At 46.3% G+C, this 12,796-nt stretch overlaps 1 protein-coding gene and 1 long non-coding RNA gene across 2 annotated transcripts in view; both read right to left on the reverse strand.

Moving 5' to 3' along the window:
• The window catches only part of LOC109897225 (microtubule-associated serine/threonine-protein kinase 2), a 146,653-nt gene that overhangs the window by 107,586 nt on the left and 26,271 nt on the right, over positions 1-12,796 (reverse strand). Inside the window, exon 2 of the mRNA XM_031833704.1 lies at positions 8,337-8,368. Coding sequence (XP_031689564.1) covers positions 8,337-8,368 — 32 coding nt within the window. The remainder of the gene's footprint in view (positions 1-8,336; positions 8,369-12,796) is intronic.
• Positions 2,857-6,303, reverse strand: LOC116375831 (uncharacterized). The gene is made up of 3 exons (XR_004211242.1): positions 6,038-6,303; positions 3,814-3,937; positions 2,857-3,042 (listed from the first exon to the last, which is right to left on the reverse strand). It is a non-coding gene; the product is annotated as an uncharacterized LOC116375831 (long non-coding RNA).

Raw genomic sequence — 12,796 nt, forward strand, 5'->3', positions numbered from 1 at the left:
TTACGTTCATGGGGGGGTCCATTAAGGAAGACATCCTCTTCTGCAAAACCCATGAAACCAGGACAACATATTTGTAAAGTACTGGACAGCTTTGTGACATCAAATGGACTTTGGTGGTCAAGATGTGTTAGTATCTGTACTGATGGTGCAAAACCCATGACAGGGAGACATAGTGGAGTGGTAACGAGCGTGCAAGCAATTGCTAACGCTTTTACAACATACAGAAGTGCGCTGGTTATCAAGGGGCAAAGTATTGACACGTTGTTTTTTTTAATTGAGAGACGAGCTTAAAGTTTTTTTACTGACCATAGTTTTCACTTGTCTGACTGCTTGCATGATAACGAGTTTCTCACACGACTGGCCTATCTGGGTGATGTTTTTTCTCACCTGAATGATCTGAATCTAGGATTACAGCAACTCTCTGCAACTATATTCGATGTACGGGAAAAAATTCAGGCTATGATTAAGAAGTTGGAGCTCTTCTCGGTCTGCATTGAGAAGGACAACACACACGTCTTTCCATCATTGTATGATTTTTTTGTGTGCAAATGAACTCAAGCTTACGGACAATGTCAAATGTGATATAGTGAAGCACCTGAGTGAGGTACTTTCCCGAAATGGATGACACAAACAACTGGATTCGTTATTCCTTTCATGTCCTGCCTCCAGTCCACTTACCGATATCTCAACAAGAGAGCCTCATCGAAATTGCAACAAGGGGTTCTGTCTTGGCAAATCGTGCTGTTAAGACACTGATGACCTTTGCAACCACGTACCTATGTGAGAGTGGATTCTCATCCCTCACTAGCATGAAAACTAAATACAGGCTCAGACTGTGTGTGGAAAATGATTTAAGACTGAGACTCTCTCCAATACAACCCAACATTACAGAGTTATGTGCATCCATCCTTTCAAGCACACCCTTCACAATAACCTGTGGTAAGTTATTCACAATTTTCAATGAGCAAATACAGTTTTATATGTAAGATGGCTAAATAAAGAGCAAAATTATTGATTATTATTATATTATTATATGTCCCCTGGTCCTATAAGATCTCCTTGTCACTTCCCACGAGCCGGGTTGTGACAAAAACTCACACTCATTCTTATGTTTAATACATGTATCGTATAGTGTGTGTGTGTGTGTGTGGCAGGCTCACAATGATGGCAAAAAAAACAACATTTGAGAGTGTGCTGACCCTGGTGCTAGAGGGGGTACGCAGCTGGAGGTTGAATGTTTTGAAGGGGTACGGGACTATACAAAGTTTGGGATCCACTGCTATAGACATTCCTGTGCAGTAAAGCTGTAGTGTTTGGACTACTTATTTACTTCCGACATCAAGTAGTACAAATCTCTACTTACTACTGAAACAGTACTGTTGTCCTACCGAACACGACAGCAAAACTCTACTTGAGTATCTTGAGCAGTGCATAAACTACACATTCACTACACAATCCCTACAAGTCTCTACATAGTCACTACTGCACGAATAGGTTTTGTGTAGTGATTCAGTAGTACAACTAACCTGACTCTGCTTTACAAACACACACGTGCTTACTGTACCTAGTCTGAACACACATACTCAAGGTCTTAAACACACAGAATGTGATGCCTTTTATGAGAGGGCCTTTTACATTAGAGTGCTATCAGCTAGTTTCTTGTTTGGTATTAGTACACTCTCCCTCTGTCTCCCTCTCACACTCCTCAACAGACACATGTACACACAGGTCTTAAAGGACAATTCTGACACGTTCTAACCAATTATCATGGACTACTTAAGAATTGATACACATTTTGAAGTTGTATTGTTTTTGTTAGTCATACTGCACGATTCCTTGTTTTTGTCATTTTGAAGCTTATGTGTTGCCCAAGTCTACAGCATACCATGATTCCCAGGGTGCATTTCATCTCCCTAGCTGGCTATCAAGCCCAGATGAAGCTTAGTCAAAATATATTGCTTATGTCACAAGTTTGTGAGTGCATTTCACATTACTTTTGCGTTGTAAATAAACTGTAATGCTTGCATGAATGTCGTGCTGAATATATGTTCATGTCCTTGTCCTTGTCACCAATAAACTGCAATACACTTCAACATAATTCAAATTTAGATGCTAACTACCTACGCAAACCATAACACAGAGTTACTGTATCTAGTTAGCATGCTAGCTAGCCCAACTGCTACATCTAAAATAATAGTGTTTCAACAATACCAACTACATTTCATCTTGGTGACTGCCTTAAACAACAGTCCAAACAACATGTAGGCTGTTAGAAGAACACAACATTTATTATGGCATTTTACAGGCAAATCATTACAGAATCCTAGTCTCTCAGACTGAAAATATAGACTAGGGCACAATGGCTGCCGGAGCTGCAACTTCGGTGGGTGATGGAATCATGGGAGTTTGAGCCTTGAACACAGCAAATGATTGTAGTAAGCTGACTAGAAATATAATTCTATAGGTTTAAAGCATATATATAAAATATTTACAGATGTTATTAGACAAAGACAAACAGAACAACATCTGGCAAGGAGTTATATAGATCATTGAAAATGACTGCCCATAATTTCTTGTATTAGTCATCTCTGGGATCAGAGACGTCACAGAGAAGCAAGTTCCCGGTTTAGCTCATCACTACACAGTCAATAGGCATGAAATCATACAATTACACTAAACCTGTGTAACATATCACTAAATACTTAATAATAACAAACCAAATGTTAAAAGCGGCGGAGTTGTCCTTTAAGGGAACTGTTACTCTCGGAGTTAAGGGACCGGTTCATAAACACATGCCAGTACTACCCATACCAACACCAGTCGACACACAGACCCAGCCAGTCTTACCTCCAGAGGAAGGGGTTTACCACCTGGTGGACAGGGGCTGACAGTGGGCCCTCTGGGTGGGCAGAGGTGGAGTAGAGGAGGAGGGAGGGCTGGGAGGAGGAGGTGTGGAAGGAGGGAGGGAGTGAGGTGGGAGAGAGCAGGTGCTGCAGGAGGCTGCTGTTGCCATGGCAGCGGTGCTGAGCGGCCGGCCAGATTCTACAGTTCGCCACAGACGGGCAGATGGGAGGAAGGAGGAAATGGAGGGGAAGAATAGCGGGAAGGTGAGAGTACTGTCTGATAAACAACAGTGGGGTTTAAAATCGCCACACAATCACCACCAACACAAACTATTGTACGACTAGTAACTAGCCCAACTTCATTCCATACAAGCTTTGATAAAGAAAGCAAAAGCTTGGCTGTGTACTCAGGCAGTGGATCACTCAGCTTTCTGCTCTGAGGCTGGTAAGGACTGGGCGTTAACACTTGGAAAGGCAGGGCTGTTGGCAGGCTGGGTAGAGAGGAGCCATATGGGACTAGTCTAAAACAGGTCTGGACCTCCTGGCGAGTGACCAGAATGTGTGAGAATATAACCCTGGCAGCAGCCTGCTGTGTGTGTATGACTGTGTATGCGTGTATGACTGGGCAGTAACCAGGTATTCAAATGACCCCCCCACCCCACCCCACCCACCTCTGCGAATGTAGGATTTCCCTCTCCTCTAATCTCTCCTCCTAATCTCCCCCCTTTCTTTACCTCCTCACTTTCCCTCCACCTCTCCTCCAGTTTTTCCGCTCTGTCTGAGTGCTGATCTGTGTTTCCGTGGCTGTGTGTGAGCACTGTATGTATCGGAGGGGGTGTAAACTGACGCTGCCGGGCCCATCACTCTACTCTCAGAACTACAGCTCCACAACAAAAAGGGCAGAGACTCACACACATACAGTAGGGTCAGTTAACCCTTTGTGGTCAGTGTGTGTGTGAGTGTGTCTTACTGCATGCGTAGGTCGGGAGCTCCTGGCCTCTCCTTCCTCCTCTTCATCATGTTTCCAATGGCAACGGTAAAGCAAGGGGTGGGCTCAGGTTGAAAGTCAGTGTCGCTCCAGTGGACTCTGCCACCTGTCCATCAAAGCCATGCTGGCCAATGAGCTGACCGCTCACCTCCTCTCAAAACAACACTACAAAGCCCTCACTGACCAGTCCTTCATAACACACAATGAGTATACGTAACTGTGTGTGCAGGCACACTTGTGTGTATGAGTGAGTAATGGTGTGTGTGTGTAACACAATCCAAAATCAAGCTGTCAATCTTAAGAGGTCGTGGGGTGCGGACTGGGCAGTACACAGACAGGCACAGTGCATTCGGGAAAGCATTCAGACCCCTTGACTTTTTCCACATTTCATTATGTTACAGCCTTGTTCTAAAATGGATTCAATTGTTTTTTTCCCCGCTCATCAATCTACACACAACACCCCGTAATGTCACAGAAAAAAATGAATTGTTGAAATTTGAGCAAAGAAATAGAACTAAAACTGAAATCTGACATTTACATAAGTATTCGGACCCTTTACTCAGTACTTTGTTGAAGCACCTTTGGACGCAATTACAGCTTTGAGTTTTCTTGAGTATGACAGCACAAGCTTGGCACACCTGCATTTGGGGTTTGTCCCCATTCTTCTCTGCAGATCCTCTCCAGCTCTGCCAGGTTGGATGGGGAACGTCTCTCCAGAGATGTTCGATCAGGTTCAAGTCTGGGCCAAGGACATTCAGAGACTTGTCTCGAAGCATGTCCTGCGTTGTCTTGGCTGTGTGCTTAGGGTCGTTGTCCCGTTGGAAGGTGAACATTCACCCCAGTCTGAGGTCCTGAGCGCTCTGGAGCAGGTTTTCCTCAAGGATCTCTCTGTACTTTTCTCCATTCCTCTTTCCCTCAATCCTGACTAATCTCCCAGTCCCTGCCACTGAAAACACCATGCATGTTGCCACCACCATGCATCACTGTAGGGATTGTGCCAGGTTTCCTCCAGACGTGACGCTTGGCATTGAGTAGGTAACTTAGATAACTTTTGGCAAACTCCAAGCGGGTTGTCATGTGCCTTTTACTGAGGAGTGGCTTACTTCTAGCCACTCTACCATAAAAACCTGATTGGTGGAGTGATGCAGAGATGGTTGTCCTTCTGGAAGGTTCTCCCATCTCCACAGATAAACTCTGACCATCAAGTTCTTGGTCACCACCCTGAGGTGGCCCTTCTCCCCCGACAGCTCAGTTTGGCCGGGCGTCCAGCTCTATTAAGAGTCTTGGTGGTTCCAAACTTCTTCCATTTAAGGATGATGGAGCAAACTGTGTTCTTGCGGACCTTCAATGCTGCAGACATTTTTTGGTACCCTTCCCTAGATCTGTGCCTTGACACAATCCTGTCTCGTAGCTCTACAGACAATTCAATCAACCTCATGGATTTGTTTTTGCTCTGACATACACTGTCAACTGTGGGAACTTCTATAGACAGGTGTGTGCCTTTCCAAATCATGTCCAATCAATTGAATTTACCACAGGTGGACTCCAATCAAGTTGTAGAAACATCTTAAGGATGATCAATGGAAACAGGATGCACCTGAGCTCAATTTTGAGTCTCAACGCAAAGGGTGTGAATAGTTATTTTTTAAATGTTTCTGCTTTGTCATTATGGGGTATTGTGTGTCGATTGATGAGGGAAAAAAGTATTTAACCCATTTTAGAATAAGAAAAGAAAGGAAAAAGTTTTTTAAAAAGTAAAGGGGTCTGAATTTTCCCGAACGCACTGAATGCCAGGTATCTATGCTACAGTGTTCTCAGTGCTCTGTACTGACACAGAGCAGGGCTCATAACAGCTTATCACTGCTGCTGAGTCACACACACTAACACACAGACACTATCCATCTCTCTAACAAACACACACTATCTGTCTCTCCCTGATCCAGCTATAATAACATCAAACCATTCAGAAACACTCTCCAAGCCACCCCCTGTCTTCTGAACACACGCACGCACGCACGCACGCACGCACGCACGCACGCACGCACGCACGCACACATGCACACACACACACACACACACACACACACACACACACACACACACACACACACACACACACACACACACACACACACACACACACACACACACACACACACACACACACAGGTCAAGTATAGGTCAGCATTGGTTCGAATAGCCTCACATAAATCCTCCGCAGGCAGTATCCCCAAGCTAAGAGCCCCGATCCTGGGGATGGCTTGTCAGTTTGTCCTCTGCCTCTGCAGTGTCCTGGAGATTTGACTGCGCTCTGTGACTGTCAAACAGTAGTGTCCAAATGGAGAGCTTAACCCTGGTCACTGCTTCTTCAGCCAGAGAGAAAGAGAGAGAGAGAGAGAGAGAGAGAGAGAGAGAGCGAGCGAGAGAGGGCATACAGCCTGAGCTACGGTCACTCTCACTGGTGTTGTCTGAGCGGTAGAGTACAGAGAGAGAGAGAGAGAGAGAGAGAGAGAGAGAGAGAGAGCTCCAGAACACACTGACACAGCACTAACACACCCAGCGGGCAGGCACAGAGCATTCTCATGTTATCACAAGACCCTGTGGGAGGTGCAGCTGTCGCCCCTGCCTTATTTTGGCTAGCTAGCCCCCCACCTCCTCTCTCTACCCCTCATCTCCCTATTCTCTCCAATACCCAATCTCTGTTCGTGGAATCAGAGGGACACAAGTGTCCCTGGTGAGGGAGCCTGCCTATGTAGGGGTTAAACGCAGTTCACATGCCTGGACAGGGACAATGGGTCTGGATCAAAGAAGCTACAGTAGGGGCTATGGTTATTGCTAGCGTTAGCGCTGGAGCATCACTAAACTAATCCAGCTTGATTAGTGGACTGACGTATGACCACTGTCTACAGGATATGAAACTTTGTTTGTGTGTGTGTGTGTGTGTGTGTGTGTGTGTGTGTGTGTGTGTGTGTGTGTGTGTGTGTGTGTGTGTGTGTGTGTGTGTGTGTGTGTGTGTGTGTGTGTGTGTGTGTGTGTGTGTGTGTGTGTGTGGCTGAGCTGCCCCACATCCATGAGTGGGAGCGAGCATGAGAGCAAGAGGACATGAGAGCAAGAGGACATGAGTGAAGTAAAACTATATATTTTACATTTCCTATCACTGCTGCTGTAGCAGGGACCTGGACTCGACAAGGTGTTGAAATCGTTCCACAGGGATGCAGGCCCATGTTGACCATAATGCTTCCCACAGTTGTGTCAAGTTGGCGGGATGTCCTTTGGGTGGTGGACTATTCTTGATACACAAGGGAGGCCCAAACACTGGCCCAAAAGCTGCCTGGAATCTCCTAGCTCTGCTCTGCTCACCGGTTACTTTTCAGAGCAGAGCAGAGCCACTGTGGACGCTAAGCTACAGGCCTGTTCTGCCCCATCCCAATGAGCTTCCACTTTTACCCTTCAGACCTCACTGTACTGTTCTCTTTCTTGACAAGGCAGTTCGTCGTACTGTGTGGTCAAGGTGGGGATTTGACAAATTTGATGGAATCGCAAAAGCATCTTTTGCCACGTCAACTTCCAAATGGCAAAGCTTTCACTTTTAACGGTCAACGTTAAACTGGACACCTCACGGACATGTTGAGGTATGCCTTTACCATGTGATGCACGGGGTTAGAGGAGACACAGGATTCTGACAATGGGAATATAGAAATGGATTGAGTCCCCAATGGGATGTGCTGTGTGTCCGCGGAGACAAAGAGACAGAAAGTGTATGGTGTAAAAAAAATAAAAAAGGTGTAATTCCCTGCGGAATTAACACACCCGCCCGCTCGTTTTGCCCGCCCACTCCCATTACATGCTACCTCATATGGTGCCGTCATGTCTGCATAATGCCACGAGGTTGTCTGGGGTTTGACAGAGCCTTGGCAGTCTTTGATGCGACCGTAAAAGAGAAAATGAACGAGACAAAGAGAGAGCCTCTGGAGCCCAGAGTAGATCCGAGAGAGCACGGATTGGCTACAGCGGTCCCCTTTTCCTCCTCTCGCTATCCAGACTTCCCTCTTATCACATTTTCTTTAAGACGAATCATCTTTCCATCAGCAGATCCCTCTCTCCCCTCTCTTACGTTAGCGACAGAGATCTAGAGAGCCCAACCAATGGCGGTTTCAGTGTAGCCTTTAATAATCCTACAATTTAAAAAAAAACACGCTTGGATGGAGGAGCTCGCAGACCAGGCCCAAGTATCTGGCCCAACCCTGAAGCGTCAAATCCTCCTCAGCACAGGAAGAGTCTCACAGAAAGAGTCAACTTTCTCCTCCCCACTGCTCTTCAAGGCTGTGTTACACAGTCCCAGTACACACAATGGAGTCCATGCAGGGTTCCACAGAGCCCGGTTCAGTGCAACTCTCCATAGAGGCTTTCCTGTTTACAGACGGACGGAGAGAAAGACGCCTCTGCCCTTGGCAGGGCTGGAGAAGTGAATCAAGAATAGAGATGGAACGGCTATGGGTACTTACAAACTCCCCCTCCTCGGAAGACTGAGCTCCTTCTGCGAGAGAGAGAGAGAGAGAGAGAGAGAGAGAGAGAGAGAGAGAGAGAGAGAGAGAGAGAGAGAGAGAGAGAAGGACATGTCAGTGTACTCATCATTTAGACACATGGAGATATACAGTGTTAAAGTTGTTTGTTATTTGGGATGTAAATAAAAATCCCATGTACACAGTGTTGCTTGATGTCCAGTGAGGAAGCGTGTGTAAAACCCTGAAAATGGCACTAGGTGGCACTGTGTCACCATCAGAATTTGTTGAGTAGCAAAGCAAATAGCAATGTCTTCCTTACAGTGGTGGCACAGCACAACATTCAGCTGATCCATGGATTATGTTTTTATGGTATGACTGGTAGTCACAGCTTGCACTGTATTCAGTGTAAAAACACAACCTAGAGGCAGGCTATTTCCATCGTAAGGTCATTTGAAATACCCTTGACCTGAGTGTTCAACGGACCTGCAGTTCTCAAGGGAGTAACAATAGCATGGGCCAAGTCGGAGAAACCATTCTCTGCTGAGAGAACAATGATTCTGTAGCTATAATATCAGGTTTGTGTTGATATGAAATAGATATGAACATGATCACAGTGGTGACTACTGGGTGGGTGGGTGTGAGAGCTCTCTATGTGACAACAGAACACTAACACCTACCCAACAGCGTGTGTCATCTGGACCCCTGACACTGTTTTGCCATCAGCAACACACTCGCGATAGGCTGTGTGTGTGTGTGTGTGTGTGTGTGTGTGTGTGTGTGTGTGTGTGTGTGTGTGTGTGTGTGTGTGTGTGTGTGTGTGTGTGTGTGTGGGTGTGTGTGTGTGTGTGAGAGTCTGTGTTTTGAATCAGATAGCCACTAGACAGACAGACAGGCAGACACACACAGATAAACACACGAGAGTGGGCTTGCTCTAACAGGCTCTGAACACCGACAGGACACGTGTGCCTCGGGGTGGAGTGTGTCGTAACCCCAGGTCTAAAGAGAACATAAATGAAGGAGGAAAAGGACCTTGTGATAAAGACAGACAGAGGAAGAGAAAGAGACTGAAAGACAGATCGATGAAGGGAGCAGGCATCTGCTGCTCCACATTGCCCGACCGCGGTGTGTCTTTCACTCCCACTGCCTGTTTCACTCCCTCCCGGTCTCTCTGCTTGATAGTCGAATATTAACACAGACCGTTTCAAAGTGCACACTTAGCGGGCAGAACCCTACTTTTTAGTTAGTGACAGGAGCACTTCTGCATAGATACAGTCTGTCTGCTTGCTGGCTGGCGTCCTCACCTCACTCTCCATCCCTCTCTCGGACTCGGACTCAGGATGGCTGTCTCCACATCACTGTCAGACGATCAGTAGCTCTCTCGCTCTCTCTCTCTCTCTCGTTCACCCTCTCTCTCTCTAGTGTCTATTATTATTGTTAATTATTAGTGAGCTAATGGAGATATGGAGTTTAAAGAGAGTACAGTACGTGGGAGAAAAAAATATATATGTGTGTGTGTCTCTACGCTTCATGATGTGTAGTGTTAGTGTGAGTAAGTGTCAGCACTCGGTGTGTTCTAGGGAGTCTAGATAAACAACAACATAGCTCTCAGGACTAAACAGCCTGATTCCATTAGAAGCCCAGAACACAGGACTAATGTCATCGACAGTGTGTGTGTTTGTCTGTGTGCGGCAGAGCCCCGTAACACATCTGCTTCCCCTCTATCTCTAGCTAACTCTCTGAGGGCTGGGAGGCCTCAACTCAATTTACCTCCCTACAGATGCTGTTCAGAGCTCAGCTAGAGAGCTCTGCAGGGTGCCTGATATATAGATCTTATCAGGGGACTGGGGGGGTGGGGGGGGGGGGTATAGTACTCAGACTCATGGAGGGGGAGAGATGGTGATGGTGGGGTAGATCCAGGTAACACTGTAACATTGAGACAAAACAGGATAGGAGACTGCCATTAATACAGTCTTATCAAACAATCTGAAACGAGGGAAGATGCTATTAAAGGGGTGATGGGCTGAAGCCTGGCCGAGGGAGAGAGGGAGGAACAGGGAGGGGAGAGAGGAAAGGGGGAAGAGAAAGGGGGTACGTTCTGCCAACCAACCAGCCACCCACGCATAGCCCTGTAATGTGAAAGGATTGCTCTCAGCATCTCTTCTCTGGCAGAATGATTGCATTAGGGCTGCCGCTGCGTGTGTGTGTGTGTGTGTGTGTGTGTGGCTGAGCTGCCCCACATCCTTGAGTGGGGATGTTCACCTCCTCCCCAACCCCCCCCCAGCTGGTCATGTAATATCTCAAAGGCAGGGTGATGATGAAATTGGCTGGATTGACAGTTTGGATGGTAACCGCCACACAAAAAAAAACGAAAGTAATCTCCTCGATGGAACACAAGCATCAATATTCCTCTAGGTCCAACCGACATGACAGCGAGAGAGAGAGGAGGGAATTGTGATTTATATTTATTATGGATCCCCATTAGCCCAAACACATTAAGGCACATTAAGGCACCAACAAAACAGTACATCACATAACATCATTAGACCACTAAATGTATAATACCACTTTACAACAATACACAAATGTACGTGTGTAGAGTGGTGTGTAAAAATTCACTCAAATCTTATTTGTCACTGGCGCCGAATACAACAAGTGTAGACCTTAGCGTGAAATGCTTACTTACGAGCCCTTAACCAACAATGCAGTTCAAGAAATAGAGTTAAGAAAACATTTACGAAATAAACTAAAGTAAACATTTTTATAAAAGTAACACAATAAAATAACAATAGCGAGGCTATATACAGGGGGTACTGGTACCGAGTCAATGTGCGGGGGTCCAGGTTAGTCGAGGGAAATCCTGTAGCGTAAGTATGCACGTGTGTGTCTGCCTATGTGTGTGTGTCTCTTCACAGTCCATGTTGTTCCATAACGCTGGGTCTACACTACACGACTTTCAGAATCCTAACATCGCTGAGACTCCCATTAAACGACTGTCTTCCTGTAGTTTTAAGTCTTGCCAACGTAGTGGCGCGCACACTAAATGATGTGGCACAGACGGGGTTCAACACACTACGAGATTCTTTCACTTGGGGTTGTGAGGATTCTCGAAGCCACGCTGTCTCGCAAAAAAAACTACGAAGTGATGATGTCAGTAGATTGTTAAACGTAGCTAGAACGAGCTGTGGCTCAAAGCAGCCTCATAGAACCTTTCAGTGAAATATTAGCGCTTGCCATACAGAGCTGTAACGATTTGACACTTTGGCTTTGGTGAAAGGCAAGTACAAACGCACACACAAGTGGTCATCGCTCCTGCTCGAGAGTCTAGACATTATGGGGGATGCGAAACAACGTCATCTGGCTTCTTCTCTGGCAGAGCTCTCATTGGTCGATGGCTGACCACCGCTCTAAAAACGTGTTCGTCTCGCACATCTCACACGACAAGGGCATTGCCGATTGTAAGCCGAGAAAGCCAAACATGTTTGAAAATCAAGGGGACCTCTGGGACTACTCAAAGACGGGATCGGTAGCCCTCAGATTACGTCTCCGACCCGCTCACATTAAACGGGCGTCTGTGACGGCCGTGAGCCCCAAGTAGGCAACGACATGGGAATTTTGTCTCCGTCCTCAAAAAGCCAAAATCGTGTTGTGCTTTAGTAGTTTTATTCATTTTAATGCTGGCATGAGTTACTTGATGTGGAATGGAGTTCCATGTAGTCATGGCTCTGTGTCGTACTGTGCGTTTCCCGGAGTCTACTCTGGACTTGGGGACTGTGAAGAGACCCCTGGTGGCATGTCTTGTGGGGTATGCATGGGTGTCCGAGCTGTGTGTTAGTCATTTGAACAGACAGCTGGGTGCTTTCAAACATGCCAATACCTCTCACAAAGACAAGCAGTGATGCAATCAATCTCTCCTCTACTTTTGAGAGATTGACATGCATGTCATTGATGTTAGCTCTCTGTGTACATTTAAGGGCCAGCCGTGCTGCTTTGTTCTGAGCCAATTGTAATTTGCCTATGTCCTCTTTGTGGCACTTGACCATATGACTGGACAGTAGTCCAGGTGCAACAAGACTAGGGCCTGTAATGACTTGTTTTGTTGATTGTGATGTCAAGAAAGCAGAGCCCGCGCTTTTTCACGGACATTCCTCTCCCCATCTTAGCTAACCGTTGCATCAATATGTTTTGATCAGAACAGTTTACAATCCAGGGTTACACCAAGCAGTTTAGATTCAACCTGCTCAACGTCCACATTATTAATGGCAAGATTTAGTTGAGGTTTAGGGTTTAGTGAATGGTTTGTGCCAAATACAATTGGTCTGCTGTTTGACCCAGTAAAAGGCGTGCATCGCTATTCTTTGGTAGCGGGGTGACCTTTGCTTCCCTCCAGGGCTGAGGGCACATACTTTCCGGTAGGCAGATAGGAGGGAAATATTGTCCCCTATCATCCTTAATAATTGTCC

Source organism: Oncorhynchus kisutch, linkage group LG10 (assembly GCF_002021735.2).
Source record: "Oncorhynchus kisutch isolate 150728-3 linkage group LG10, Okis_V2, whole genome shotgun sequence".
NCBI lineage: Eukaryota > Metazoa > Chordata > Actinopteri > Salmoniformes > Salmonidae > Oncorhynchus > Oncorhynchus kisutch.